The sequence below is a fragment of the Alosa sapidissima genome, chromosome 9 (genome assembly GCF_018492685.1).
Source record: "Alosa sapidissima isolate fAloSap1 chromosome 9, fAloSap1.pri, whole genome shotgun sequence".
NCBI classification, from domain to species: domain Eukaryota; kingdom Metazoa; phylum Chordata; class Actinopteri; order Clupeiformes; family Clupeidae; genus Alosa; species Alosa sapidissima.
This window is the reverse complement of record NC_055965.1, coordinates 23,573,410-23,593,238: the sequence shown is the minus strand read 5'-3', so window position 1 is coordinate 23,593,238 and position 19,829 is coordinate 23,573,410. Positions and strand designations below refer to the sequence as shown.

Genomic DNA, 19,829 nt, shown 5'->3' with positions numbered 1-19,829 from the left:
AAATGTTTTGACTAAAACTAAGATAGCTTTAGTTTTCTTTTGACTGAAACTAGACTAAAATGACGAGACTTTTAGTTGACTAAAACTTGACTAACAAAAATGATATTTGAATGACTAAATATGACAAAGACTAAAAAGGACATTTCGTCACAAGACTAAGACTAAGACTAAATTAAAAATAGGTGACAAAATTAACACTAGTGTCTACGGGGCTCCCGTAACACAGTAGAGATCGCTACTCCTGTAGGTGTGGGTGCGCTCGTCTTCGGACTGTGAGGATTTCACAGGGTAAAAGAGGAGGTATGCGTTTTGTGACTACTCTGGTGTCTAAAGGGATTCCCCTTAACACAGTTGAGATCGCTACTCCTGTGTGTAATTGTCTTCGGACTGTAATAATATCACAGGGTAAAAGAGGAAGTATCTTTCAGTGTATGTGTCTCATGGGCCCCTTTTCAACGGGTTTAGGATGTACGATAGGGTTGACTTGGTTGAGAGGTTTTCTCTATCTGAATCAAATTCCCTAATTTGGGGTTTGGGGGCTAAGGAAGGTGGACTATTTCAGAGTCACTTTCTATCTCTTAGTCGCTGTTCCCTATTCCCTTGGTTCGTACTTCAAAATGTGATTAACTTCACTAAAAGAGAAAGAAATTCAGAGCTGTATTTGCAAGAATTGTTTGTCATCAAAATCTGAGAGAGGTCAGAAACTCACTATGGACGTTCGTCTGGCCATCCAGATTTGAGAGAAAATCAACAACCCTATTATTTGGGGATTCTTGTCAAAATTAAATGAAAGCTCCTTTTTATGACAATTCTTGTAACATATAAGCACTTCAATTGACCACAACGGATCTATAACCAGTCTAATCTAAGTCCCATCTCTAAATACACACTCGCTTGGGTGTGTGATGTGCGTTTAGACCACAACGGGTCCTAGACCTTAGTTTCACAAACAATTTTTCACAACAAATAAATTTGCTAACAAAGCCTATTTGGTTTTTTGTCTGCCCTGGAGCATAGGACTTTCCTTCCTAAATGCCTGGCTGAGTTCACTACTCCTGTGTGTGTCAGTGCGTGCGCAGTATATTTTTTGCCCATATACAGTGTCTTAGAAAGTAGCCCTCAAACGGATGCTTACTCACCCAGAGCGAAGGTTTTTGAGCCCCTGTTTGCAAGCCGTCCGGGGTTCTAACCCTGAACAAGGGGCCGTTCTCTTTTTATACCCCTCTAGGTCAGGCAGAACATGTCCAAGTTTGGTATTATGTCTTGCCATGAAATATTGGTTCTGCTTTTTTTTTTTTTGTTTGTTTGTTTAGTTGCCAGTCAGCTTTTTGTTTTGCTGACAAACCATTTCTTACAGCTGGTACATCTGGTTATAGATCCGTTGTGGTCAATTGAAGTGCTTATATGTTACAAGAATTGTAACATATAAGCACTTCTTACATTCTGTCTTTACATTTTGTTCAAAGCACATTTCATTTAGCTTAACACACTTTAAATTTAACACAACCTTTTTATATCTAAGCAAACACATTTTATGTTTCAAGTAAATATTCCTTAAGTCTGAGCAAAACACTTTAAGTTTTATAAGCAAACTTTCTTTTATGTTTAAGAAAACAGCAAAATTATAACAGGTTATTCTAGCAAAAACAATTTATGCTTTATAATTAATATAATTAATGCTTTAATTAAGAAAACACACTTCAATTCTAAGTTTCTAAGTTTTTAAACATTATAAGTCTAACTTGTTTCTCACTGGTTGTCTATCATTATTATCTTGTAGCATTTGCACATTTTTATTTATTTTAGAGCAAGCTGGATTTAAGCAGTCATATGACTAAAAATCTTTTAATAGTAAATCATGATCACATCTTCACATTGTAAAGTCACGCTACAATACCCATAGTTTTGCATACAACTGTGTGTGCACTGAGTGCACAGAAGCTAACATTATTATGTGCAACATGTGTAATGTGTGAAGCAGAGTGCTGTTCTGGCATGAAGTCTGTTGTGCTGTCATTTGAATGACTGGTCTATCATGCAAATGATCCTGTGGGCTCCTGATGAATTACAAACTCATTAGAGGTGATATTTATTTACCTGTGCGTGCCCACCTCAGCGGCGACATAGATAAGCTTTCAATAGCTGTTCTTGGATGACGTTCACAAATTAGACAACCCAAACACGCGGCCTTGTGTTAGGCAACATTGCGGTCTCTGCCTGCATATCTGTTGCCTTTCTTTCTCTTTTTTTGCCTTTATTAGTGAAGAGACAGATAGGAAGCGAGTAGGAGAGAGAAATGACCTGTTGTGACTCGAACCCAAGACCACGTGGTCAATGGACCATATATTCAATATATATGCTCTTTAGCCAGCTCATTGATATTGTACTGGCATCTTCTGTTATACTCTTCTCCTTACATGTTCACTGTGAATATCTTGTGTGCCCAATAATAACAATTTTAACACACACATAACTGTCAAAACTACCAATAATATCCGGTCTCTAGTTCAAGCTGTCAGTGTCTAGCGGCAATGTTGACGGTATGACTGCTGTTCTGACAGGGCTCACTCTGGTCATTCTACAGAAAGTGAGATCTGCGTCACATGTCAGTAAGTTCCTGTGTCAAAGTTTGTATCATTCTGTGGCCAACTTGTTTGTATAAGCATCATATCCACAAGTTAAATTTGTTTTTTGAAAGCTATTACTGTAAAAACGTTTTTCTAAACCTTTACGATTCTGTCTCTGTATAGATGTTGATGACTGCTCAGAACATCCCTGTCTGTGTCTGGAGAGGAGATTAGTCTTTTGCACCAATAATACTGGTGTGTATTACTGTATCTGTAACCCGGGCAACTTCTCCAGCTCATCACCTATAGCAACATCTCTCTGTGCACAGGTTTACTCTAGACCACAGTGCCAATAGTCTTATTTTATTCAGCACACTGTCATCACATTTGTTTTGCTATTGTTTTGCACCAAATCATATTTCATATAATGATGGCTAATAGAATGGTGGTTATTTGATTAAACATGCATCTTGTTAATTCTCTGTTGACAGTATTGTGAATTCAAAGACGACATCTTGCTTTGATCTTGAACATCACAGTATATTTTCACCACTTTCTTCTGGCTTGTCACCTCAGCACGTCTTGGACACATGACAAAATATGCTAATTTGTTATTCTTGATTTGAAGAGGGGGCCATCTTCACCATTAGACCACAGGTCACTGATTCAAAAATCCCATGGAACAATGTTGCTGGGCTTTCAGTGGACATTAGCCTTCCAGACCTGTTCTGGAACACCACAGGTGATGCACCTTATAGACTAGATTAGCCCACTCTCTCTCTCTCTCTCATTTTCATTCAGTCACACCATATGTATTTTGATTATGTGTTTATTTCTCTTTCTCTCCTTTTGTCTCTCCTCTCTCTGTCTCTCATTTATCTTTTCATTCTTCTCTCAGACTGGGCCTCAGTAGAGCTGGTTCTGCATAGGAACATGAAGAACATTCTGGAATCCAACCTTCTTCATGCAGAGTATGACTCGGTCAAGACCCTTCTGTCAGACATATTGTCTCTCACTCTACCAAAGTCGGCTGAACCCCAGCTCTCCAATCAGCTAGTCAAACTCACTGTACATTACCACAAAGTAAGTTACCAATTTTTGTTAAGGCCAAGACTTGAGAGTGTTCATATTAATAATAACTTGTTGTTTTCGAAATCAAATAACACGCACAATTAACAGAATGATAATATCTCAGTTCTGTTTATTGTTTCTTATTGGCAACCTTTGTGTGTCCCTCTGTAGAGCCCTCCTCTCGATGTGCAGCTTTCCTGCATTCTCTGGAAGAACAGGAAGTGGCATGTTGAAGACTGTGATGTCACAGACACTAACTCCACTCACAGTGTGTGCACCTGCACCTCTGTTTGTGCATCTACCTTTGCTCTGATCATGCAAACAGCTGGACCACTAAAGGTGAGAGAGTCTTAAGGGCCGTTCACACCAAGAACGATAACTTTAACGATAACTATAAAAATAATAAGATGAATGAAGACATTTACACATAAACTATAATGGTAACGACGTGAAGAATGATCTCTTCAGATCGATAAGGAGCTAACAGCCAATCAGAACCCATCACATTTTAGCCATCACATTCATTAACACGAGGAGAGACTTTGCTTATCGTTGGTCAGTGTGGACACTTTTATTGTTATGGTTATAGTTATCGTTATAGTTATCATTCATGTTGTGAATGGCCCTTTACAACCTATTAGTGGCATCCATGATGAAGACACGGCTGTACTATAGGTGTGCTCTGTCTAGTAGAGAAGCTGATTTAGGCCAGAGGTTGGCACAAATACATCAAAAACTATTTTGTTACAAATTACAAATACTGGTTCATAAAATGTAACAAAATAAAATACAAAATACTGATGTGAAAAATGTATTTAATTAAAATACAAGTAATTAGTAATTTGAAAATACAAAAAAATACCCACACAATAGAGTTTTGAAAAGTAGATTAGTACGATAGTACTTTTTTGTGATCATTTTTCATCCATGTGTACCTCTGAGTAGCTTGAACCTCTATTGTACAGACACTGATGACATTTTTTATTTTGTTCTTTACCAACCTTGAAGAAGTGAAATTGATGAAATGAAATGGAAAGTCATATTTTTGGTGTTGTACTTGTACTTCATAAGAGCAGATCACTGCAGTTGACACCATCATCATGTTGTTGTTTTATCAGAGATGGCAAAAGTAGGCTACTCACTTCCCATACTCAAGTAGAAGTACAAATACTTGTGTTAAAAATACTCTGGTAAAAGTAGAAGTACTGATTTAACTTCTTTACTCAAGTAAAAGTAACAAAGTACAGGCTTGGAAATGTACTTAAAGTATAAAAGTAACAACAACATTGCACTGCCTACTTCAGAGGGCAGTGTGTTCTTTTGGCCTACCATCAAATGCTGGACATCTTTAGAAAGCTAAGATCCTGTAGTTTCTTAGGAAGCGTTACAGAGCCTAGAATATTGTTGTTTCTTCTTCTATCTCTGCCGGATAACAAGCATCTCTGAACTGACCACATGTCAGCCCTCTAGGTCACTTGATATGATTTTAGAAACACAACTGAGCCCTAGCACCAGGTCTTGCGAAGCTGTGTGCAAAAGGAGATCAATATAGAATGAAAAATGAGTAGGCCTACTTTAGACCATTATTTGCCAAGGTATGCTCATGCATTTTGTATTGCCCTATATGGAAACTCCCCATAGGACTTTTGGTTACCCAAAATGCATACTGACAATAAAAGTAGGCCTATGCATTTCTGAGGTTTCTTGTAGACTATTTGGATTGTATATCAGGTTCTGATATAGAATGACTAAACAAAATGGAATTATTACACAAAAGTCTCTATTTTTGCATTTTCTTTGTTGGCTTCATGGGTGTGTATACAGTAAGATGGACTATACATCTGCACAACTAATATTAGATAAAACAACATGAATATTTAATTCCTATGGATTCCTGTGAATATTTCAAGACCAGGAATGTACATGTAGTGGTAAAATAAGAAGTGGGTAAACTATTAATTCTGTGATCACGGTGGACTGCATCATGCGGTATCAGATTTTTGGAAAAGGCATTCAGAACATGTTTGATGATGGTGGAGGTTATTGTCCAATGTTTATAACAATACAAGTGGCCTTAAGTGGTTCATAGAGTGTTGATGAGTGTACATATTGTTATTGTGGATAATACAGTGCGACTTTTAAATGTTAACAGTTGTAATTGGTGAATAAACTCTTTTGAGAGGTGGATAAACTCTAATAGAGGTGGATAAACTATTTCTGAAATTTCAGAGGTGGGTAAACTGTGTTTACTTGCGTTTAGCCTCCACTACATCCCTGTTCAAGACCCAATGCTGCATCTAGCCTACTTATTGCTAAGGATATAAGCTACACTGCAGCTAGAAGTTAGGGAAGCACCAAAGGCGAGGAGAGGAGGAGGGCATTTTTGACTAAATTTAATTGAGACATATTACTACGTGCTAATGTTAACGTTACTGCCATCAAGCTGCAATGATTTGCTGCAAATGAATGCCGCGCAAATCTGTCGAGTCATCTTGTAGTGGTGAGTCAAGTGCAACGTATATTCCCATCCGCTATTGATGACGCAAAAAATAATAACGGTAGCAACACTGAAATTATTTGAAACTAAAGTAACGAGCCAGTTTTGTAAAATGTAAGGAGTAGAAAGTACTGATATTTGTGTTAAAATGTAAGGAGTAAAAGTAAAAAGTCGCCTCAGTAAAATAAAGTACAAATATCTCTGTGTTTTATCAATCATTTAAATTTTAACGTCTTAAAATCAAACATATTGTTGTGTACTTGGGAGTTGCCTGAACCTATTTTACTCAATCAATGGTTACATTTATTGTGTCCTTTACTAGCTTTAAAAATAAGAATAAATGAAAGTTCTCATTTTTATGTTGCGTTTCAGAGGAGCAGATCACTGCTGTTTTTTGACACCATCATTATGTCGCTTGGGCTGCTCTTCCTCGCCATGTCCATCGTGACCTTTGCCCTCTGCCAGCGGACCATCTGGGTAAACACAGCGCGCCTCAACCTCTGTGTTTGTCTGTTCGTCGCTCAGCTTCTCTTCCTGCTCACGCAGAACTACCTTCACCTCATCCACCCTAACAAGGTATGCCTCTGACCATAACAATACAGTATACACATGCGCACACACACACACACACACACACACACATGCACGCACGCACACATGCTATATAAATAAACACACACGTTTTATTTATATAGCATTGTGTTGAGTTGTTTTGAGCAGTTATAGATTTGCTCATTCTCTGTGTGTATGTGTGTGTGTGTATATGTGTGTGCGTGCACGTGTGTATGTGTGTGTGTGTGTGTGTGTGTGTGTGTGTGTGTTTCTTCCCTGCAGGTGTTGTGCTGTGTGCTGTCTGGGTTGCTGCAGTTCCTCTTCCTGTGCGCCTTCACCTGGATGCACCTGGAGGCGGTGACGCTCTTCCTGCTGGTGCGCAAACTCAAGGAGCTCCGCGCCCACAGGGTCTACGGCCCCAACTGGGCCTACCTGCACCTGATTGGCTACGGGGCTCCTCTCGTGGTGGTGGGCGTGGCTGCCGGAGTGATGTCTGAGGGCTACGGCAGTGAAGAGTGAGTATCACAGGTAGTATTTTATAAATCTTGAGTATCAAGTTTGTACTGTACATGGCGGAGCATTTTTGAGCATTCCAGTCTGGAGAAAATCAAACTTATATCAGGTGTGCGCCTGTTATTTTTTCTGCTGCTGTTGGCCGGTTGCTACGTACGCTCATCAATACGTCAGCGACACGCGTCTTTATGCAGACAGGACTCGATCCCCATTTTGCGCCCAGAGACATGAATTGCGACAAACTACAGTATCCTGCTGCGCGTCTATGTATAATTGCTGGATCACAGGGCAAACAGAAAGTCTGATTTAATGCAGGAAAGAATCAGTATTGGAGGGCAAACAGGAAATCTGATTTCTAGGAAGTTTAGTTCTAGTTTATATATATTTTTAAAAATACCTCAGTTACCACAGAATTATGAATTAATTTGAGAATTGGTAATTTATTTCATGTTTACAGAACTTGTTAAATAAACATTGTCAGTGCTGTCACTTTTCTCATCTTCTTTTCTATTGTTAACACCCTCCCAGCCTCTACTTTAGAACAAGGACCATATTTTGAATGAACAATGTATGCACTAGCAATGTATTAAGGGTAAAGAATGTCTGTATTGACCAGGAGTTATAGTCTAGACTGTTCCCATTATATAATTCTTAATAATAATAATGCCTGACTTTAGAATATGGAACCAATTCTAATAAGTACATTCTGCAGAGGTATTACTGATGATAATGTGCTTGCTACCAAGGAACCAGTTTCCACTTTAGAATGGGAGCCAATCTCCCAGTTATTAAGTGCTATTTCACACAGCAACCTGGGCAGTGAAATGCAGCAATGAGGTTGAGCCATACACTTGCTTATTCTACAACTGTTCTCCTACTATTTGGGATTTATTCAGACACAAGTAGGTTATGCATATTCTATTTTGGTACTTACTACTAATTAGTATGTAGAGATCAAGGCTTACAAGGTCATTATTAAGATTATATCAATAATAAAGGCCTAATTCGTCATGAACAAGAAATGTGTGAATACACACCTAACAAATGGTTAATGTTGCCTAACACATGCCTTACAAGTCACTAATACAGGTATTAATTAGGTATGTATTGGTGGCTAACATGTGAATCTTAAAATAAAGTGTTACCTTTATTTCAATCATTACTTACTTCATTTCTGAAGTAAGGGATAATGTATAGAACGCCGATCATTATGGGGAAAATAAGTCCCGACAGGGGGAACCGGACCCCGACACGCCAGCGAAGGGGTCTTGTTTCGCCCTGAAGGGACTTATTTTCCCATAATGACCGGCGTTCTATACATTATCCCGCTTATTATATGGCTACTTGCCAAAACGAAAAAATAAACTCCATTATATGTCTCTTTACACTTTACACTACGTTTCGTCGTGGCTTTTGCTAAGAAACAAATAGTTCGCAACGCACGCTGAACTTGAATCAAACATTCTTTAGAACATACCTGTCAACATTTAGCTTTCCAAAAACGGGAGATTTTTTTTCGGGGGGTCAGTGTTTATACCGGATATATGTGTTTGCATATTTAATACGTTTCATACACGTGTTTCAACACTGCATTTTGGTCGTTGCTTTTACCTTACCATTACCTTACGCATGCCAGTTATGTATCCACCAGCTGCCTGCCTGCAGCCTACTTCCAAAACTCCAAAGCTGCTTGCTGTCAGATTTGGTTCCAAGGGAACAAGTTCAGTGTATCAACAACACTCAATAACAGTTTATGTGCTGTGTTAATCAATTAAATTCCCAACAATTTCACAACAGCTAGTTCTGGAGTAGGCCATTCATCTAGCCCGCTTGCTAACGACGAGACTCAGGCTGCGCAGTTGGCACCCGCTTCCTTATTTGGGTTTTGGGTTGCCAGGTTTTAGCCTATGACAAAACGGTTGAAATTGAAACTAAGTGATTGTGTATGTGTAGGGTGTATTTCATGCACAATCTGGCAACCTGAATGCATCAATGATTTTAAAATGAAGTTTGATGGCCATGCAAATTACGGGAGTTTTCCGGGAGAAATAACAAAACGGGAGGGTGCTGGGAGATGACCTTGAAATACCGGAGAAACCCAGGAAAAACGGGAGTGTTGACAGGTATGCTTTAGAACACAGCTGATCAATTGTCTGCTTTCACTTTTGAATGAAGTTCCAAGTACAAACCCTGTTGCCATTGACAGCGGTCATTCTTGTTTTCAGAGGTCCTTTCCCAAGAAATAATGACCGCTAGAACTTTCGGAAATCCCATTCAAGTCAATGGAGCATTCTACTTGAATTGTGAAGAGCCGTATAATAAAAATAAATAATACTCTATAATGTGACTTTTTTGTTCCTAGGTGCTGGCTGAAGGCAGACAGAGGATTCATGTGGAGTTTCGTTGGTCCTGTGATCTACATCCTAATGGTCCATATTATCATCTTTATACTGTGATCTACATCATAATGGTCCATATCTTCATCCTAATGGTCCATATTATCATCTTTATACTGTGATCTACATCCTAATGGTCCATATTATCATCTTTGTACTGTGATCTTCATCCTAATGGTCCATATTATACCCAGGGGGCAAAGGGGGTTTAGATGACATGGGCTGCTGTAAAAGGTTGTTATATAAAAATGAAATCTATGATGTCTGAGGATCACAACCTGGGTGGACAACCCGGTCAAGAAGCTGCTGGAAACTTGCAATTAGGGTCAAAACAATGCTACCTCAAATTCTGCTTTAACTCCCCGGAATCACCCAATCATGCTAAAAAGGTTTAATTATATCCATGAATCCTGGGCCATATCTCCCTGATACTTTATGCTAGAAACAAACTGAGCACACCTTTCAAAAGAGTGGAAGATAGGCTTTCATCTGAAGCCTTGATTGTACATGTAATTCGAATGTAAGAGTTAACAATGCCTCTTAATTCATAGGTATACAGAGATATTTATAAATATTTAAAGAACATTCCATTATATTCGGTAGCATTCTTTTCCCTTTGTTGTTAAAATAAACAAAATACCATGTGAAGTTAACTTTTACAGATGAAATAATATTTTGATCATTTTACTAACCAGACTTCAGACCCATTAACACATTTAGAGGGAATTCAATTTCAAGCCTATCAAGTCAAACAAGATCCAAGAAAGGTTTACTGTTAATCTGTTAACTGATGTGAATTGTAGTACAGCTCTGTTTCTATACAGTAGGCCTACATAGTTTGCATATTTATGCAAGATCTGTTATTTGTATTACAATGTCTAGTATTTCTAATATTCTTTCACAAGTGGGATAGCTTTATTTATTCTATCGAAATTAAAAAAAAAGGATTTCAGGATTTGGGGTTAGGCGGGTTATTCTGGAATTCAATCCAGGTGTTTGGAGTGTAAGCTAGACAACTAAATGTTGAAAGACTAAAACACACAGGAGTCATGTGTGGAGTAGTTTTTTAAAAAAAAAATACTGATTAAAACAGTTACATTAAGCAGCAATTTGTAAAACAAAACAAAAAACAATTAATCAAACAGGCAAACAGATTCAGGGTGATAACTAATTTCTGTAAATAAAATTTGTTTAGCTGTTTTCAGAGTCACTGCTGCTGTTGCTGCTCTCTAGTGGATAGATAGATAGATAGATAGATAGATAGATAGATAGATACTTCATTGATCCCCAGGGGAAATTCAAGGTCTCAGTAGCATACAGACATCACACACACATTCACTAACAGCAGAAAAAAGAAATTAATGGTATATAATATTAAAAAAAACAACTAAGCAATAAGGACAGTAGAAGATAAAGAATATACTAAAATACAAATTATACTTAATAACAGTTAATCTAAATCAATTCTAAAAACAGTATCCACATAGTGGGTGATTTATCAACAGGCGCTTGCAATGACTGAGGCAGGGACTGAGCCTGTGATTCTCTGTGCATAGTAAGGTAAGGTAAGGTGCTCTGTGTGAGTGAGTGTCATGGTGATGGTGCAAATGAGTAAGTCCAACAGTGCAACAGTGCAAGAATAAAGTCTAGAGACCAGCATAAAATAAGTATGGACATATCAGCGAGTATAGGCAAGGTAATATAAAAAACTATAGAAAAAACTATATCTATCTATCTATCTATCTATATTAGGGCTGTCAATCGATTAAAAAAATAATCTAATTAATTACATACTCTGTGATTAATTAATCTAAATGAATCACATATTTTTTACTATGAAAGTATTTTAAATTTTTAAATTTAAATAAATCATTTAATAATCAGCATTAGTGACATTAAAGTTCAAAAACTCTTGTATTATTATTTTAATAATGGCCATAATAATCTATGATATGACCTAATATGCTAAGGAAATAAATTCAAAAGTGCTTCAGGAAGAAGTTGTTTTTCACATACAAGGTATATCAGGCCACAGATAGGCCACAGAACCTAGGGGACACAATGAAAATAAATTAACACTTCCCCTAATGTCAACACTATTTCTTTGCATTGATGTGCGACTTTAAAGTTGATGAACTCCGGTGATATGCAAATTCCTTGCTGCAGACATTGCAGAGGACTTTATTTTAATCAACACTTTATTTTGTTTGTTGTTTAAAAGTAAATGTTCCAATCAATGATCTAGTCAGCACATTTTCTTCTCTCTCCTTCATTTTACAGTCTAATGGTTACTGACTACAACGGCTCAGGGTCAAAGGTCATACGGAATCGATTAATCTGCGTTATTTTTTTTAATCAGTTATTTTTTCTCAAATTAATTAATCGAAATTAATCAGTTATTTTGACAGCCCTAATCTATATATATAGATAGATAGATAGATAGATTTAGATATTAAGATAGATTTAGATATTCTATATTAAGAAAAGGTATAAGTGTGGCCACAATTTGGCTGTGGCATGGAGGGAGGGGTTATGCATATGTGCTAATATAGCACGCAAACAGTGAGGCAGTAAGACAGTGGTAAAAAGTGGCTAGTGGACAGACAGTATCCAAACATGGAGGGGGTGGAGAGGCAGACAGACGAAGAAGTTTATCTCTCCTCTTCCCTTAGGTGAAGCATTGAACAGTTCAATGGCCCTGGGGACAAATGACTTCCTTGTCTGTCTGTTGTGCAAGGCAGTGAGCGAAGTCTCCAGCTGATCAGGCTCTTCTGCTTTACAATAGTGCTGTGGAGTGGATGACACTCATTGTCCAAGATGTTGATCAGTGTTCAGGGTCCTTTTGTCAGATATTGAAGTGATGCACTCGTTCAGCTCCCACTACAGAGCCAGCTTTCCTTACCAGCCTGTCAAGTCGCCCCGCATCCTTCTTCTTTGTGCTTCCTCCCCAGCATACCACTGCATAGAAAAGGACGCTGGCAACAACAGACTGGTAGAACATCCTGAGGAGCTTGCTGCACACATCGAAGGACCGCAGCCTCCTCAGGAAGTACAGCCTGCTCTGCCCTTTCTTGTAGAGTGTGTCCGTGTTGGCTGACCAGTCCAGTTTATTGTCCAGGTGGAGACCCAGATACATGTAGGTGCTTACCACCTCCACATTGACCCCATCAATGGAGACTGGTAGCAGAGTGGGCTTAGACCTGCGTCAGAAAACTTCTGTATGTGGCATGACTCTGTGTTGTAGCAGAAGTCAGATGTGTACAGGGTGAACAGGACTGGTCAGGTAATCTGTACCAGGTTACCAGGTGAGCATCCACACCCATCTGCAATAGCTTGTCTCCTAGTCTGAGGGGTTGGATGGTGTTAAAAGCACTTGAGAAATGAAGTGATGTCTCGATGTCTTTCACAGTGTTGGAACTTGTCTGAGGCGTAGACTCAAGTTAAAGATGTGCTTCAGTGTGGCTTCCCCAGTTCAGCAGCACAGGCCTTGAGTAGCCTTGGACACAGTCTGTCAGGCCTTCTTGGGGTTTCTTTAGTTGAACTCTTACTTGATCTGCTGTGATGATGGGGGGGTGTGGGAAGGGGGAGGGGTGCATCTGGGATCTGTGTGTGATTGCTGTTGACTGAAGTCATTGTCACCTCATTGTTCGTGATCGCTATGTGGGGGAGGGGTGCAATATCCAGTGATGGTGGGGGTACGATAGCCTGTGATGTGGAGGTGAGTGTTGCACTGGTATTGAGGGGGTGTGGGGGTGCATGGGGGCTGGGGAATGACCACCTCCTTGATGTCCCTGTCAAGGATGCCAGAGTCGTGGACACCTCAACAGGCACAGGCAAGGAGGCGTTAGGTGGGGGCAGGGCGTGAGGTGATGGTGGCTTAGGTTGTTGGGTGTCACTGGGATGCAGAGCTGGAGAGACTGGGAGGTGGGGGTAGGGCAGGCACGCAAACAAGAGCAATGTCTGAGTCAGCAGGGGGTGGTGGACAGACCACTGCCATTGGAGCTGGAGCAGGGCAGTCAAACCTGTTGTAGAAGTGGTTCAGCTGGTTCACCCTGTCCAGGTCCCCCTCAACAGAGCTGCTGCTCTTCTGCAGGGCCCTGGCAAAGGCATCCTATGTAGCATGGAATTGCCCTCTTTGCACAGGAGCAGCTCTTCTGACAACCCTTAACACAACCACATGATATTGCCATGGCCATTGACACAGGCCAGGCAGGCTGTGTAGATGGAATTGAAAATGCTTGGCCCTCATCCAGAGACCATCCAAAATTTCTGATTGTTTACTGCCCAAGCGATTCATCATTATTATAGTGTTCATATTAATAGCGACTTGAAATACAACCCCAAAACAGAAAAAGTTGGGACGTTGTGCAAAATGTAAATAAAAACTAAATGTGATAATATACAAGTCTCGTAAACCCATATTTAGCAGCAAAAAGGACACAGACAACATAATGTTGAAAATGAAAATTTGGACTATTTCATGGAAAATATATGTTCATTTTGAATTTGATGCCAGCAACATGTTTCAAAAAAAGTTGGGACGGGAACATGTTTATCACTGTACTGCTTCACCTCTTCATCTAACAAAATTCTGTAAATGTTTAGGAACTGAGGAGACTATTTGCTAGAGTTTTGAGAATGAACTCTAGCAAATAGTCATTACTACACGATTTCAGTTGCTCAACAGTATGGGGTATTCTTAGTCATGCTTTCCATTCCATTATTCACCTAATTTGACAAATCTGAACTGCAGACAGGCCATTTTAGCACCTGGACTCTTTCTCTATGGAGAAATACTATTTAAATATGTGCAGAATTCATTTGGCCATTGTTTTCCTGAAATATTCAAGGTCTTCTCTAGAATAGATATGGCAGTATATGTTGCTCAAAACCTGTATACATCTTTCAGAATTGATTGTGCTTTGCCAAATGTGCAAGATGCCCATGCTGTAGGCACTAATGCTCCTCCACACAGTCATAGATGTTGGGTTTCGAACGGAGCACTAAAACAAGTTGGATAGGTTGGATACATGGATAGGCCCTCTCCTCTTTAGCCCAGATGAGTCCATGATTTCCAAAAAACAATGGCAAATGTTGATTGGTCTAACCACAGGACCTTTTTCCACGTTACCTCAGTTCATTTTAAACAAGCTCAGGCCCAGATAAGACGGTGGTATTTTCTGTATTGTGTCTCAATACAATTTTGGTTGTTAGAATTTTACAATGACAGGTGTAGAAACAGGTCTGGTGTTGATGCAGTGCCATCTGAGGTCCAGAAGACCACGACCATCCAATGTGTTTTTCAGCTCCTTCCCTTGTCCTGTAGATGATGGACCCCCCAAATACTTCACAATTTCATCTTAAGAAGCATTAAAATGGCATTGTTTCATCATTTGTGTGATGAATACCCGTACATCAAGAGACCCTGCTGGGATGCTCTTTTTCATACCCAATCATGTTGCCAGTTACCCTAATTAGTTTTGAAACATTCCTCCTTTTGTTTTCTTTATCATTACACACCTTTTCCAGCATTTTGTTATCCCTGTACCAACTTTTTTTGAAACATGTTGCTGGTACCAAATTCAAAATTAAAATATATATTTCATGAAATAGTCAAATTTGTCATTTTCAACATTTGATATGCTGTCTGTGTCCTTTTTTCAAGTAAATATGAGTTTAAGAGATTTGCAGATTATTACATTCTGTTTTTATTCACATTTTACACAACGTCCCAAGTTTTTCTGTTTTGGGTTGTAATTGTTTTATAATGAAAATTGAAAAGCACTTAGGCTACCATGAAATTTCTCAACCTTGATTTCGCCAGCTTCTCGATATTTTATCGCTGCCGATGTCTTTGCAGTCCACAGCAGCAATAAGTGGTTATTTATTGCCTTCTAGTGGTGAATTGAAAATCCAAGTAGCCTAGCCTATTTTACATGGGATTTTCAACAATACAGGAAGTAGCGTTAACATAATCGTGCACCACTGCAGAAGACATTGTGTTTTTGATGTGTTTGTGGACTAAGTTTGTGCATAGTAAAAGTGCAAGGATACAAAGACAGAACCGACTGATATCTTGTTTATGGACTGTTTTACAAGATCACCTTTTCGTTAAGTAGTATACGTAAAACTATTTGATCAATCAAAACTATTTTTTTTGCAGCAGGCTAAGCTAGAACTAGTGCTAGTGGAGAAACATGGATAATTAGCAACAGAAGTTCAAAGTCTTTCAATGTAACGTTACATAATCACAACTATATTTCATACTGCTTGTACAATCAAGATATCGTTTGAAAGCTGTATTCCCGTTGTGTTGGTAGGGCTGTAGATTTCACAACTAAAATGATATATAGCAGAGATATGAAAGCAGTTATGGATGATGGCATTTGATCGCGGCTGCTAGCTGCCATAGGGAACTGCAAAGAGCTTCAAAAGCGTATTTTTTTTGCAGGGGGACATGCATACTTTGAACACATCCTACAAGTTTCCAGCAGCTTGTTGACCGGGTTGTCCACCCAGGTTGTGATCCTCAGACATCATAGATTTCATTTTTATATGACAACCTTTTACAGCAGCCCATGTCTGATTTCGTAAAAAACGGGTGTTTTGCCCCCTGGGTATTATCATCTTTATTGTGACACTCACACTGTACACGATCATACAGTGTGTAATGTCAATGTGATGCAATGTGTGTAACAATGACATGGATAATTGATGTAGGAATTTAAATCGAATCTCTTCTACATATATAATTATTAAAGGTGCTCTAAGCTATGCTGGGTAACGTCACTTCTAACATTCAGAAAAAACAGAGAGCTAGCTCGCTACTTCCTGCCCCTCCCTCCCGTGCAATTGAAACTCTCCTAAACGAGCATCTCGTCTGTGATTTGCTGGAACAATTTGTTATGTTTTTATGATCTACAGTAGGTTTGCCCAGGTTGTTTTTGTTACCGTTTTTGGAGCCTGGGCTGTCCACAGAGATCGCGTTTTTTTTTTTTTTTTTACAGTGTATTCAGGTCAGGCAGCTAGCGGCTGGTGAGGTAATGTTTGCTGTAAGTGACAAAAAATGTTTTAGCCTAAAAAACATGTGGCATCGCTTAGAGCACCTTAATAATAGTATAATCAAACACAATAGAATATAGAAATGCATATACAGTAATTATTAGTGGTCTGTTATATTACATTACAGTATAGAACAGGCCAAAACTCATATTGCTTCATGTTATTGTATCTGTCCAGTGTAACACCCTCCTCTTCCTCGGCATCTTCATCAGTCTGACCTGTACCTTGGCTGAAGCTAGCAATGACCTCTACAAGATTAAAGAGGCCAGGTAAGAGAACTCAATCACACTTCCTACCATAACTCACATGAACGTTGACCTCTACATCACACAACATGGTGTATGTGCGTGTCACAATGTGCATTATATTGATGTAGGATTTGTGATCTGTCTTGTTGTTTTGTGAGATGTTATCTGTTGAATTTAAAGTGAGCCCTGCCTAGGGACTGCATGTAAATTACCATAGAGCTAACTCTCAGCGAATTTGCGTTGCGTTTCTCTCTTTTGTTTACAAATTAGTTTAAAAAGCCTTTTGAGGCAGTGTTTTCTCTTGTGTCCTCTTTTTCACAAACCAAAAAGAAGACACAATCTGGTCACACCCTATCTGTATGTACTTCCATTCCTCTCCAGAACACTGGCTCACTACCTGTGACCTGCGTGACCAGGCGTAGTGTGACTTTGGCAATGTCTATTATACTGTACTCAATTGACATGGTCAACCAGTGGTCCCCAAACGTTTTCTTCAGAGGGCCAGCTCACTATGCCTGGCTCTAAGAGAGGGCCAGAGACTTGGAGTATGTCAGTAACCGTAAATAGCTTAGTGCTGTGAACATCAGCAGTCTACCTTAGTTGGGGTCTGTTACTGTAATGGGCAAAAATGTCCACACAATGTCCGCCTCATTGTTGTCCCTGTCAAGGTTGCCATGGTCATGGACACCTCAACAGGCACAGACAAGATCATATATCAATCATAGGCTATTGCAATCTAATACCATTGTTAGCTGTGCTTATTTTATATTGCCATCATGCCATATCAATATAAAATGTAATTCAACATGGAAATAACTCAAATGAAATAATACTAATAAAATACTTTAGCATTCCTAAAAGTATATTTTATTCAACATTTGTAAACTCAAGTTGTGAACAAGCAATATCCTACAAATAATTTAAAGTTATCACACTATTTATGAAAAAAACATCTGAAATGACCACCATTCTTTCACTCACCTGGTGAGAACTGTGTGAACTCTGATGTCTTTATGAACATTTGAACGTGTGAATAAAAGATAGAAATAATTATCCCAGAAAGTCCCAGAACTATGACTTCAATAGAAGTGAGGCCTATTAACAATTAAATGATAAACTTTTAGAATACTTTAGAATACATTGTTTGCAGATGCAGAGGCTTACGTTTCACTACGTTTTCAATGGCAAACTAGAAACAGTACAAACAACCACCAGTGGACAAAAAAAGTATTACATGTGTACAGTTAAAGGAATTATCCGGAGTAAAATGCACTTTAGATCAATTTACGGATGATTGGGAGTACATCCGTTGAGTTGACATCTAAATCATGTAATTCGGATGTGTTTTGAGAAAGTTCGATGTTACCGTTTTTAGTCAAAACTCTAGCCTGGAAGTGACGCGGGCATGTCATTTCGCCGCTACAAAACGCTGGATCTATGAAAACCTAATAAATGCTTGACGGGCCAGATTAAAGTGTGTAGTGCTGTACTGCATTATATGTTCTCTTGCACATGTTCGCTCTAAATGTGATTTTATACCTTTCCACACTGTCTCCTCTTTGCAGGGTACTGCTACTCAAAAGCCTTTATCAGTTCACTGCCCTTGGATGCCCATGGATCCTGGGGATCTTTGCATCCAGGAGTGAGGTGCTGGAGACTCTCTTCCTCTTCCTCACCTCCCAGCAAGGCACCTTCATCTTCCTCATCCACTGTGTGCTGAACCAAGGGGTCAGGGTTTCTTATTCTATGTGAAATTTGTGGAATCGATCAATTAACCAATCAATCAATCAATCTATTATTACATATACTCAGTGGTTAAAGTGGGATTTGGCAGGTGAGGGAACCCTAAAATCCAGCGTTGCCTTTTGTAAAGGGGGCATGTCGTATTATATAAATAAAATTAACAGGTAGTATTTTATAAATAAACTGTATAATTGTATTTGCCCTCAGGTCCAACAGCAGTTACGGACATGGAGGAGGAAATTACGGTTATCCTGCCAACAAGCCGTATCAAGGAGGGAAACATATGCAATGTTTACCATTAGCAACCACAGGTGCAACAGAGTCTAATTGACATCTTTCAAATGTTATTTTTTTTATTTTACTGTGAAAATCTGTGTCAGTATGAACACATGAAACGCAATAAGGTAACAGATAGACAAGTGAGACGGAGAGACAGACAGATAGACAGACAAACAAACAGACAGACACGCAGACAGACAGTGGGACAGGACGATGACGGAACTGACAGGATGGGACTCAGTTTTTTGTAATTGAGTAGAAAGGTCTTTTGGCTGTCTCAGCAAAGATCCTGGACTTACAAGTTCAAGTAACAAATGCAAAAACAACAAGTTAATTTACATTCATCATCTTAAATTGACACAGAATGTCATACAGTATTCAGTGTAAGTAGTAAATCTGAATCTAATCTAATCTAATTATGCTGTTAAGACTAACAATGCACACAACAAACCATCAAAGTCCAAGTTTGATCAATGTCCAGTGAACATGTATTAACCTATTTTTTTATTTCTCTTTTCTTTTTTTAAGCAACCCGGGAGGGGTCATTCTTTATTTTTTGTAAAATGAGTGCACAATTTAGTAAAACATGTGCACGATTTAGTAAAATGTGTGTACAATTTAGTAAAACGTGCACACAATTTAGTAAAACATGTGCACGATTTAGTAAAATGTGTGTACAATTTAGTAAAACGTGCACACAATTTAGTAAAACGTGCACGATTTAGTAAAATGTGTGTACAATTTAGTATTACGAGAGCACTATGTAGTAAAGCGAGAACACATTATACTAAATTGTGCACACAATCTAGTAAAATGAGACCACAATTTAGTAAAATGCGCGCACAATTTACTAAAATGAGCGCACATTCTCTCGATATACAAAAATATCTTGCAATGACAC

The 19,829-nt window shown here is 38.8% G+C and overlaps 1 protein-coding gene and 1 long non-coding RNA gene across 7 annotated transcripts in view; one reads left to right on the top strand and one right to left on the bottom strand.

Moving 5' to 3' along the window:
- LOC121719463 (adhesion G protein-coupled receptor E3-like) overlaps positions 1-19,829 on the top strand; it is a 47,066-nt gene that overhangs the window by 5,977 nt on the left and 21,260 nt on the right. For 3 of the 6 annotated variants that reach the window (XM_042105124.1, XM_042105120.1, XM_042105122.1), the window contains exons 2-12: positions 2,562-2,605; positions 2,751-2,822; positions 3,196-3,309; positions 3,466-3,650; positions 3,810-3,977; positions 6,508-6,711; positions 6,970-7,202; positions 9,563-9,629; positions 16,836-16,927; positions 18,472-18,634; positions 18,857-18,960. In XM_042105124.1, the coding sequence (XP_041961058.1) occupies positions 2,562-2,605; positions 2,751-2,822; positions 3,196-3,309; positions 3,466-3,650; positions 3,810-3,977; positions 6,508-6,711; positions 6,970-7,202; positions 9,563-9,629; positions 16,836-16,927; positions 18,472-18,634; positions 18,857-18,960 (1,446 nt within the window). Of the gene's footprint in view, positions 1-2,561; positions 2,610-2,750; positions 2,823-3,195; positions 3,310-3,465; positions 3,651-3,809; positions 3,978-6,507; positions 6,712-6,969; positions 7,203-9,562; positions 9,630-16,835; positions 16,928-18,471; positions 18,635-18,856; positions 18,961-19,829 lie in introns of all 6 variants that reach the window. The other 3 variants (XM_042105125.1, XM_042105123.1, XM_042105126.1) reach the window with 3 other exon arrangements.
- Positions 8,105-14,690, bottom strand: LOC121719737. The gene is made up of 3 exons (XR_006034352.1): positions 14,680-14,690; positions 8,849-8,851; positions 8,105-8,345 (listed from the first exon to the last, which is right to left on the bottom strand). It is a non-coding gene; the product is annotated as an uncharacterized LOC121719737 (long non-coding RNA).